Source organism: Vombatus ursinus, unplaced genomic scaffold (genome assembly GCF_900497805.2).
Source record: "Vombatus ursinus unplaced genomic scaffold, bare-nosed wombat genome assembly UNPS02014808.1, whole genome shotgun sequence".
NCBI lineage: Eukaryota > Metazoa > Chordata > Mammalia > Diprotodontia > Vombatidae > Vombatus > Vombatus ursinus.
The window spans coordinates 996703-1008644 of record NW_020954586.1 but is presented as its reverse complement, the minus strand read 5'-3'; the positions used below and the strand labels follow the sequence as shown (position 1 = coordinate 1008644).

General features: G+C 46.7%; 1 protein-coding gene across 1 annotated transcript; it reads right to left on the bottom strand.

Moving 5' to 3' along the window:
• Positions 1–166: 166 nt before the first annotated feature.
• PRLH (prolactin releasing hormone) lies at positions 167–3076 on the bottom strand. Its single transcript, XM_027875397.1, has 2 exons — positions 2621–3076; positions 167–1147 (listed from the first exon to the last, which is right to left on the bottom strand). The coding sequence occupies exons 1-2, from the start codon at positions 2718–2720 to the stop codon at positions 984–986; spliced, it is 264 nt and encodes an 87-aa protein (XP_027731198.1). The 5' UTR covers positions 2721–3076; the 3' UTR covers positions 167–983.
• Positions 3077–11942: the final 8866 nt, after the last annotated feature.

The window sequence follows — 11942 nt, the reverse complement described above, 5'->3', positions numbered from 1 at the left end:
GCCAGGAATAAAGTGCCCACCTGAGGAAAAGGAGTTAAGAGTCCAAGGGAGGATGGGCACTAATCTAGGCCATTGAATCAAAGTCACCAAACTTAGGTTCAAATCCCTTCTCTGACACTTATTACCCACGTGACTTTGGGCAAGGCATTTCCCTCCTCTTGCCTCAGTTTCCCTATCTGTAAAACAAGGGGGTTGGGAGAGATAAGCTGTGAGATTTCTTCCAGTTCTAGAGTTGTGTTCCTGCGATGCTATAGATAGAGTATTGTTTTCAAAGACCCCTATACCCCTTGACCTTTCCAGGTCGGATCCGAGGTGACTTGAATCTGCAGCTTTACAGGTGGCGGGGTGGTTGTTGTTCGGTGCGTCATCAGTGTATGTGGGGAATGCTGGTGTGCAAACACCCTTCACTGATAAGTTACACCTATAACTTATCACCCTAGAGCGTTACCTGGCATGGTGAGAAATAAAGTGACTTACTCAGGGTCATGCAGTGAAGTGTATGTCAGAGGCAGGGTTTGAACCCAAGGCTTCCTGACTGTGTATGTAACAAAGCTCTGATGCATTATCTCATTGGCTCTTCATAATAACCCCATTGATCAGCGTGCAGTAATTAAGCACCTACACTGGGCCAGGCACTGCACAAGGTCCTGGGGATCCGCATCCAGAGAATAAAAAAACCCCTCCTCTCCCTGAGAAGATTTACCCAGTGAGGTGGCTGCCACAGGAGTGATCCTCCCGGTCAGACAGATGAGAAGACTGAAGCCCAGGGAGGGTAAGTAATTTAATGGTCACCCAGCTAGTAAATATTGGAGGTGGAATTTGAACTCAGGTCATCACACAACTCTTTGGTTTATTTCAGTTTCAAGCACAGACACTGATTTAAGTAAGATCAAATATTTTTATTTGTTGGGAAAGCAACTAGCGAGTGGAAGAGAAGGGAGAGGGGAGAGAAGGCATCTGGGTTTATTCCCAACAGAAGCGGCTTAGTTGTCTTGGGTGGACTCGTTATTCTCCTCCACAGGGAAGCAAGCTTGACGCCGTCCATAGGCAGACCTCTGATAGCCCTCGGAGGTGGCCCTCCTTCGGCCAAAGCGGCCCACGGGCCTGATTCCTCGACCCGTGTACCAGGAAGGGTCGATGTCAGGGTCTGCAAGGGAAGAGGCAGGAGGCTGATAAGATGCAATGGGGCTGAGAGTTCACCCTTCTGCCTACTGCTCTCCAAAGAAGAAGCGTGGAACTGCCCAGTTGTGGAGTGGGAGGGGACACACTCACCATTGCTTAGTGACCAACGAGCCCCCGAGGGTCTGTGGACCTGGAAGGGGTCGTGGTTCCAAGTGGGCATCCCGAGTGCTAGCCCCCCAGCTTCAGAGATCACGGCTCTAGAGACCCAAAAGGCCTGAGAGGCCAACTAGTTCAGCCCCCTCATTTTACAGATGAGGAAACCGAGGCCTGGGGAAGTGCTCCGGGTCACACAATGAAGAAGGAGCTGAGCCACAGTCTGACTCCAGGTCCCCTGACTCCAAACCCATTCCTCTCTCCCCCTGGGACTCAGGTGCCTCATCTGTCAAAGGAGGGGACTGGAGTCTTTGGGGTCCCTTCCTGCTGTGATTCTAGGCTTCTATATTGTGTGTGTGTGCACATGTTGTTTCTTCCATTAGAATGTAAGCTCCTTGAGGGCAGGGACCATCTTTGCCTTTCTTTGTATCGGTCCCCAGTGCTTGGGACACTGCCTGCACACAGTAAGGGCTTAATAAATGCTGGCTGGCTGACTATGAATCCAAGGGACCTGAGGTTGTAAAATACCCCCTGCAAAATGAGGTGAGGACATTTGGGAACAAAGTATGGGACATGGAGACTGTCTTCACACTGAAAAATCACTGTGTTTTCATGTGCACAGCTGCCTCTGAAGTGCTCTGTGCTGCCTCCTAGTGGCAGGGACTTGACCCTGCACTCTTAAAAGCCATGCTGTTCGAGCATGAGGTCTTGCGGGTCCTACCCAGCCGGGAAGGCTTTGAGCCCAGCGTGGCCTGGTGTCCAAGAACCAGCCTGACCCAATGACCTTCAGAGTGGTGAGATCTGGGGCCACTGCGACTCACAAAGACTGTGTTGTGAGATCTGTGTGGGTACCTCCACCCCAGTAACCAGGTTCCCTGGCCTTAATTCAAATGCACCAGCCATTCCTGTGTCTTTGGCAATGGCTGTGGCCTTGGTAATTTAGGGAAGAAGATGTCTGCACTTGGCCTCCAAACTGCAGGAGCCCCCTCCCCCCATTGCAGAGCTCCAAGGACTCATGGTGAATAAATGTGTTGAGTTGGGCTAAGTCTCCAGAGAGAAGACAGCAGTTCCCTAGACCCAGCCTGTCTTCTTTCCTCACTCTGCAAACTGAACCAATTCTTCCTCTTTTTCTTCATCTGTAGAACATGGTAGAGAACCAGCCTGGTAGGGTGGGGGTGCTTTCATTGAACCCACAATGATAATATCAGTTTAGAGCTGGAAGAGGTCAGAGGACCAGAGGATCGTAGATTTAAAGTTAGAAGGAACCCAGGACTTTTTGGTGGGTGTCCTGGAGGAAAGGTGTGGAGGTAGTTTGGGCTATATTGTGTAGCAAATGGGTACTCACTCCTGATCTCCACCGAGCGGTCATGGAGCCTGCATTCAGCCTTGGGCAGGGCCAGGCAGGTCAGCAGCAGATACATGAGGCAGATTGGGAGAAGTTTCATTGTGTTGAATTCTGCCGGCAATCAGGTCAGTCCAGAACTCCGTGAGATGTGCACCTGACCTGTGGGTGAAGAAAGCCAGAGGACTTGAGGGAGGGGGTTGAGAATATTTCTGGCAGCTCTGATCACAGGGCTTAGAGGCTGTTAGGCCACCTGCCCCCTCCCCCATCTTATAGAAGAAGAAACTGAGGCTCAGAAAAAGAGAGTGACTTGTTAAAGGTGACACAGGTAGAATTGGGCAGCCGGGATTTGACTCCAGGCTCACTGACTCCGAAACAAATGTTCTTTCCCATTTCCTGAGTTGCCTACCCAAACTGATGATGTGAAAGTGAGTGAGTGAATGAGTGAGAGAGACAGAAACTTGGGGGATTCGTCACTGTTGCAGGCTCCAATGATAGAGAAAGACAGTGGTCAAGATAGAGTGTTGGACATGGCTCACAAGACGCTTTCTGAAAACTTGCCTCTGATACTGTGACCGCTCTCAAGGCACTTTTCCTTATCTTTAAAATGGTGATAATAATACTCACAGTACCTCCCTCACAGGGCTTGAGATCTGTCTGGAAAGTACTTTGCAAACCTTGAAGAGACACGGAGATGCCAGCCATCATTAAGGGATGCTGCTGCTAACTTGATGGAGATAACATCTCAACATCAGCATTGAAGCCCTGTCTTTCTATCAGCTCTCGTAATTCTTGAGCCCACAAAGATTCTCAAACCCCTGGGAGGCAGCTGGGGTGTGATGTTGACTGGCCATGGGACCACGGACAGATCACTTCATCTGTCACTCCCTTCCCTGTGTGCTTCTCGTCTCTCTGTCTCTGTGTCTTTCTGTATTTCTTCCCTGTCTTGCTCTCTCTCCATGTCTCTCTTTATGTTGTTTTTCACAATCTTTGTCTCTCCACATCCATCTCTCTTCTCTTTCTTCTATCTATGCCTCTCTGTAGCTTTGTCTCTCCTTATCTCTCTCTGCTTCTCTTCTTTCTGCGTTTTGTCTCTGTCTTTTTTTCTGGCTCTCCTCTGTCCTTCTCTCTCTCTCTCTGCCTCTATACATATGTATATATAATATATATATTATATATATAATATAAATATATAAAATATATTATATATGAATATAAATACATAATATAAATATAATATAAGTATATAAACACAATATATAAATATAAATATACAAAAATATAATATATAAATATATAAGTATGTAAAATATACTTATGAATATCGAAATGTAAATCATAAGCTTGTTCTCAGGTCATTCAAACAGCTGAATATAGAATCACAGATCATTGTCTGGAAAAAGTCACTTGTCTCTATTCTCAAACAAGAAGACAAAGCAGATTATCATCATCATTGGAAACACGGGAGAGTGGAGAAATCAAATGTATTTCCATTGGACGATGGGTATAGATTACAGTACCTCTCAGAAAGAACATAGCTGGAGAGGTCAACAGAGGACCCATGGGGCCTAGGGGAACTGGTGCAGGTCCTCAGAGCTGGGTTTGAATTCCACCTCTGACACCAGCTATGTGGCTATGGATCCAGTCTTTGAGGCCCTCTGAGCCTCAGATTTCTCTTCTGTAAAATGAGGAATGCTAATATCTTCTTCCAAGTGTAACTATCAGAATCAAATGAGACATCTGTGTCCTCCCAGCATCTTACAAGTATAAGCACTTAATAAACGTTTGTTGAATTGGATTTGTTTGCTGAATGTCAGAGGAGAAGATGAAATAATTTAATTAATAAGTAGCCAGGACTTCTCACACCAAGCCCAGTGTTTGTTTTTTTCACTATATCACTTAACTAAAGGAAGTTAATAGGCTTAAACCAAAGAGATTAAAAAAGTGATATTTAACATAAATGCAACAGAAGAAATTTGTGCGTTAGTTTTAAAAGCTTTGAAATTTATAAGTTATAAAAACTTTTGAAAAACAACCACCCACAATCCTCTGCTGACCACTTCGTCTCTTACACTCTTGGTTTTCAGTCTTCAATGAGCTTCTCTGATCTCTGATCTCCGCAGGTGGCAGGGTCAATAATATTTGATTTTGAGGTGCAAGAGGTTGAAAGGCAGGAAGATCTGAGTTTAGATCCTGACTGAGACACTTACTAGCTCAGGCAAGTCACTTTATCTCTAGCAGATTCAGTTTTCTTATCTGTAACACTGGGATAAGAATAGCACCCACCACATAGAGTTGGGAAAATCAAATGAGATGCTATATGTAAGACAATTTGCAAACCTTAAAGTACTATAGAAATGCTAGCAACAATAATATCATAATAATCTAACCAAAGCTGGGAAAATCAGAAGATCTTTCAGAAACTTTACTCCTTCTCCTGTGAGCCAAACCCATTGGAAAGTGTATCCTGCACAATGACCACACGTGAAGGTGCAGCCCTAGTGGGGAAATCATGGCAGCATGCAGAGCAGAGCAATCTCCCCACATTATCTCTGCCTTCTTCCTCCCTCACTCCCCTATTCCCAACCCAGCTAGCACCATTGCAGCTCTAGAGAGAGCCTCAGAGGACTTAGGCTGTTGAAGGGCAGTAGATGCCCATTTCCTTCATCCCGCTCGGATCTCCCCAATGTCCGTAGCAACATTTGGGTAGAGTATACTTACTGTGTTGCTCAGGAAAGGTAGGAACTTAGCTTCTAGGGCATGTGCTGCTGCTGGGGTTTGAGTCCCACGCTGAGCTGGTGTTCCTAGGACCCCTCTTCTTATATCCTCCTTCACTGATTAGGTCATCAGCATATACAGCCTCTCTCCAACCAACTGTCGTCACTCTCCCTCTCTAATCTCATTAGGGGAGATGCACTAAAAAAGGTGAGGATTTGGTTTTTTTGAATCACCAGGGATATAATTTGATCCCCCCAAATTTTCATTGAGACTTAATAGCCTTTAAGAAGGTTAACTTTGCTTCATGTGCTGGTGCCCTCAGGAAATAAAGCATTCTCATCTTAGCACTCACCTCCTCCAAGATCCATTATCCTTAGAGTTCAAAGGCAAATCGATATCTATGACCGTAGCCCTGCAAGCCTTGTGTACCATTGCAATGACTTTGCTGTTTCTGTCTTTAAAAGATGAAGGAAGGGAAAAGTGCTATTCTAGATGGGATTCAATTAGGCAAGAAGGAGATGGTTTCTGAGAACAGACATGAAAAGAATTTTGGGAGGAAATGACCATTTAATCTTAGATTTCATGGTCAATAAGGGCATAGACGGATACGCAGCCTTGATTTTGGAAGAGGAGATTTCTAAAATGTCAGATAAAAGAAAGGTAGGATCTCCTGGCCCTCCTTCAAGGCAAGTTGGCTCAGGAGGAATGGAATGGTCTCAAGAATAGAACTGGGACAATCCAAACACAAATGGTTCCCAAGAAGAAAAAGGGAAATAAGTTAGGAGAGCAATGTGGCTGCACAGGGAACTTGTTGGCTGACTCTCAAAAGCCATGGGCAAGAGGTAGAAGCAAAGGCTGGCCACTGAGGATGAGAGCAGAAGAAGGAAGTGGTACTGCAAGACTATTAGGAGTGGGAGAATCCAGAACAAGATCATGGCTTGCAATGGATTTCTAGTACTGGCTTTTATTGGCTATGTAGGAACAAAGGAAAAATACCCATATGTCCCATTGCCTCCCTGGATTGATGATGTGAAAGTGAATGAGAGAGAGAGAGAGAGAGAGAGAGAGAGAGAGAGAGAGAGAGAGAGAGAGGGAGAACTGGGATAGGACCATTGCTTGGGAGTGATTAGCAATGGATGTAGGGGAAAAGGTAGAATCATTCAACTCTTATTTTGACTTTTTGAGACTGATAGAAAGGGGAAGGGGAGTTCCCAAATTGAAAGCTAGGATAAAGGAGATGGTAAGAAGGCCCTTAGCTTCCCTCAGGCACTTCAAGTCCTCAAGCCCAGAAATAGCTCAGGGCACTGCAAGAATCCATATATATGATTGCTGGGCTGAATTTAAGAATCTTTGGAAAAATGGAGAATGGGAGAGCTGATGGAGGACTAGAAAAGGGCAAATGTCTTGGTTTCTATAAAGGGGAAGAAGGTGGATTCTTCACATTGTTGACTGGTGACCTTGACTTAAATGCCTGCTAGAATTCTAGAACATCATTAAAGATGGTGTGTGAGATCTTAGCAAGGGATGTCAAAATCATTGCCAGCTGGGAGACCTGGGTTCAAATCCTGTCTCTGCTACTTACATATCCTGTGTTTACTTCAAAATATTTTTTCTTCTGAACCTTATCTTCAAACTAATACAATGATGTCAATATATAAAGACAAAAAGAAGATTGTGCACTTCTGTGTCTATGAACACATCTCTCCTAGTAGAATGTAAGCCCCTTGAGGGCAAGCACTATCTTACTTTCACATTTGTATCCCCAGCACCTAGCTCAGCATCTGGCTCATAGTAAGATCTTGGGTAAGTCATCTAACCCACTCATTATCTCAGCTTCTTCATCTCTGAGGAGGGTTGTATAAGATAACATCTAACGTCCCTTCTAGTCCCAAGTCTATGATCTTATGATTTCTTTTTTCACCAGATAGCAAAAATAGTTGAATTGGGGGAGAAATGAGGTCCATGCAAGGTTTCAGAAGATGGGATAGTTTGACCTTTGCCAAGAGAATTGTGTGGGAAGCATTGGCCCGGGAGAGGAGTTACATGGTGATGGAACCTTTGGGGTGATAGCAGCGCCACCAGGTGGTGTGGGCTGACAGAATGTCATAAGGTGAGGTGCAGAGAGAGAGGGGAAGTGGTGGTGAACCCTCCCAAGAAGAAAGTATATCCCTCGGAGAAGAAAGTGTTCCCCTTCCTGACCATTATCTCCCCCTCCCCCAGAACACTCTGGGAACAAAGAGAATTCCAAGTATAACTTTTATTATCCCTATTTTACAGAGTAGGAAACTGACGCTCATGAAGTAAAATGAATTGACTGTGATTACATAGCTGTTGTTAGAGCTACAATTTGAATCCAGGTCTTTCTGATCCCAAGTGCATGATTTTCCAGTACACTGTGGCAATTCTTACTTCTTGGGTACAATTCCCAGAACCTGGAAGTCCTTAGTTACCTTATCAAAGTGTCCACTAGGGGTGGTGATGCTCAACCCCATACAGTTCTTTCTAGCTTGTGGAGTTCTTCCTTGGCTATAGCTGGTAGAGCCCTAAACCAGTCAGGGATTACATAGAAAATGTTAAGAAAAACGCTATGTGGACTTTGAGAGCTAGTGTGGTGTGGAAAGAAAGAATACTAGATATGTAGTTAGAAGAGGTGGGCTCAAATTTGAGTTGGGATTTAAAGGATGGATGGGAATTCATCAAATGAAGAGGATGGAAAGGGTTTTTGTAGCTCAGGGAACTGCATGAGTAAAAGCACGAGGTGGGAATGTGCTAAGGATGTTTTGAGGACACAAAGCAGTCTGGAGCAGAGAGGGCAACAAAGGGAGAAGAATAGGATAAAAAGAACTAGGGTGGTATGAGATTATGAAGGACCTTGAATGCCAAACTATTTATTTTCCTTTGTTTTTCATCAGCAATAGTGAGAAGAAACATAGAACTGGCCTGGAGAGGCTCTGCTCAGCTACCCTGAACCTTCAGGTGCTACCTGAGCATGGAGGAACGATGAAGAACTGCTAACTGTTCCATCACTTGGGCAATGTGGTACAGCAATTGGGTGCAACTTAAGGCAAAGGAAGGCGATCTTGGATGTGAAGAGCAAGCCGTCTATCTCATGGCCATGGCATGCAGAATGCCCCCGGGTGACTTGGAGGTCTGAGCAGCATGTGCCAGCCTGCCCAAGTGAGCTTCCTGAAGCACAGTCTGGCCTTGCTCATGAAATGCCACTGGCTCCCTATTGCTCTAGGATCAAATAGAAATTGTCCTTGCTGTTTAAAGCCCTTCACAATCTGCTTCCCTCAAGTTTTCTGGCCTTAGACATAGCCCAGGGGACCATGACATTAGAGCTAGAAGGTCACCAGTCCGGCTCCCTCCTTTTACAGTCAATCAATCAACATTTATTAAGCACCTACTATGTGCTAGGCACTGTGTTATGTGCTGGGGACACAAGAAGAGGCAAAAGACAGCCCCTGCCCTCGAGGAACGCACACTCTGGTGGCTGGGGAGACTGAGGGAGGTAAAGTGATTCCAGGACCACAGAGGCAGAGGTGGCAGCAGATGATGTCTGCAACTTGTCCTTTGTTTTATCTTTTGAGTGAGGTCAATTTCTTTGCCACTTGAGTGGTAACAGGCTTGGTGTTTTGGGAGGAATGCTGGACCTATGGGCCGCAAAAGACCTGGGTTCGAATCTTGGTTTTGATATTTCCTAGCTTGGCATTTCCCACCCTGCTTCTGCCTTTTGTTACCCCTAACTTCAAGGATCAGCTCATGTGATCCCCTCCATGAAGCCTTTCCTGACCCCCCAGTTGTTGGTTCCCCCTTTTGACTCACTGAGAGAACAGCAAAGATGTGAATATGTCCCATATTTACCTAACTGTGGACTCCTTGTACCCTCTCCTCATCTCCCTGCCCAGTAGAAGAAAGCGCCTTGAAGGCAGGGCTGTACAGAGACAAGGCGTGCAGTGAAAAGAGCACTGGGTATCGAAGCAAGGGATTGTAGACCTCAGAGACCATGGAGCCCAAAGTCCTCATTTCATAGATGGGGAAACTGAGGAACAGAGAGACTTGTCGAGGCTAGCCCTGATAGCAAGTGACAGAGCTGAGCTTCATACCCAGGAGACTGAGGACTACAGTGGAGCGAGCCCTGGCTGGGACTCAAGTCCCAGTTCTGAGGCCTTAGTGACCTTGGGCAAGTCAATGCCCATCCCAGCTTCAGCCTCCTCCCCTATAAAATGAGGGCATCAGACCGGCTAATCGCTGAGATCCCTTCCAGTTCTCAATCTACGACCCCAGGAGATGAGATAAAGGGAGGGCACGGAGCTAACCGCCTCCCCCCACCCCCCCAGGTAGCACCCCCTGGAGCCCCTCCCCAGTAGGTATTGTGGGATGGGACGGGGCCGGGGGTGAGCCACAGGGATGGGCTGGAGTAGGGGCATGGGGGAGGGCAAGACCAGGTGGGGCAGGAGATCAAACCTCTTGGAATGCACGCTCCCCACTCCCCAGGAATAGGCACAGGAGAGAGATGGATGTGTGGGGCTGCCCCTCCTCCAGCACCCTGGGCGTGGCCCCCAGCCAGTGAGGTGTACAGATAGTGGGAGATCAGTTCTGCCCCCCTCCCGCAAACCTTCCCCGCCAAGGTGGAGTAAGACCATAGATCCAAAGTTTTCTTCTGGAGGGTGGGTGGGGGCCTTGTAGGCACACACTCCCAAGGGGCTACAATACAGACAACTTCTGGGAACCTGCCAAACTGCACCCGAGCTGAACTTTGAAGGGAACTAGGGATCTTTAGCATTAGGGGGCAGAGCGGCTAGAGTGCAGGATTAGGAAGATCTGAGTTCAAATCCTGACGTAGACTTCTAGCTGTAGACGACCTCTTTCAGCCTCAGTTTTCTCATCGGTAAAATGGGGACAAGAGTACCTACCTCACAGGGTTGTTGTGAGATAATATACATAAAGTTTTTTTGCTAATCTTAAAGTCCTCTGTAAATGCTAGGTCTTATTGTTGTGCTTGTTATCCTGAGGGGGAGATGTGAGCAGGGTGTGCATTTCAGGAAAGGGGCTGAGCCAGTGAAAAGGTAAGGAGGTGCAGGTGGATTGCTGTGCATGAGAAATAGCAAGAAGGAAGGATCGCCTGATGGAGGGTGATGTGAAAGGAGTCTGGAAAGGTGGTCTGGTGCCAGGTTGGGAAGAGCATTAAATGCCCAGCAAGGTGGGGGGAAGCTGTATTTTATCCAAGAGGCAATAAGGAGACACTGAAAGTTCTGGAGGAGGAGAGTCACAAAAGGTCACCTTAATCTTTGTTGTTACCTATTTCAGACTCTTCGTGACTCCATTTGGGGTTTTCTTGGCAAAGATACTGGAGTGATTTGCCTTTCTTTCTCCAGATCATTTTACAGAGGAGGAAACTGAGGCAAATGGGCTTAAGTGACTTGCCCAGGGTCACACAGCTAGTGCCCATCTGAGGCTAGATTTGAACTCAAGAAGATGAGTGAGTCTTCCTGATTTCAGGTTCTATGTGCTATGGCGCCACCTAGCTGCCCTGGCTTCTTAGGACACTTGTTTTGGAGGCTCAATTGGGATGGGCAGGGGTTTGTGGCCAGCACAGCATAGAGAGGTCAGCTTTCCAGCCAGAAAGATCTGGGCTCAAGCCTCATTTTGGATACATACTGGCTTTGTGACCCTGGTTAAGCTGTTGAACCTTTCGGAAATTGGGAACAAATTGCCAGTGAGTTGTTCTCTGGAGTCAGTGGAAGAATTTCCCATACTAGGAGTTACCCACCATGATGCAGTCACAAATTTGGACCAAAAAAAATTGGAAGGGGGCTAATGACAGCCAAGAGTTCAGTTAGGAAGCAATTAGAATTTCTGGGTGAGAGACGAGGTTCTCAACATTGAATTCCACGTCTAAGACCTGGGCTCTAATCCAGGCTTTGCCTCACACTATCTCTGTGGCCTTGGGCAGGTACTTTCCTCCTCGAGGCCTCAGATTCCTCTTTTAAGAAGCGAAGGAATGGATCACACGAGGGACTGCTAATATTCCTTCTCCCCTGGAGTCCCTTTCATCCCTTGATGGCGGCAGCGAGTGCAGAGTCAGAGGGGAAGGAGGCTGCAGTGGGAGTCGCAGGGCATCTTCTGCTGTTTCTGGACAAATCCCAGTTGTTATAAACTGAAGGGCTTGGACCAGATGGTGTCTGAAGTTCCTTCCAGCTCGCTCCAGATCCAGGAGCCTCTGTTGGTATCTAAGAGAAGTGAGTGATGGGCGCCTTCGGGCTGGGACCAAGAACCCTTGAATATTTCTTAGCATCAAATTAACAGATTGTTATCTGAAACGACTTCCTAGTTGAGGATTTGGGGTCAGAGCCATCTCTTTTGAAGTTCTCAGGGACAACTGGGTAGATGAGCGCGTCATGAAATTATGGGCCAAAGCTGCTGGGGACGACTCAGGTCCCGGTGCCTGAGATGATGCTTTATCTTCATTTCACTCTTATGCTAGGACAGTAATGGGGGTCCTTCCTGCCTGCCCTGGGCCTCAGTTTCCTCTTTATAAAATGGGGGAGTTAGACTCATCTAGGATTCCATGACCTACTTAAGTGCCAGGCACTGGGCTAAGTGC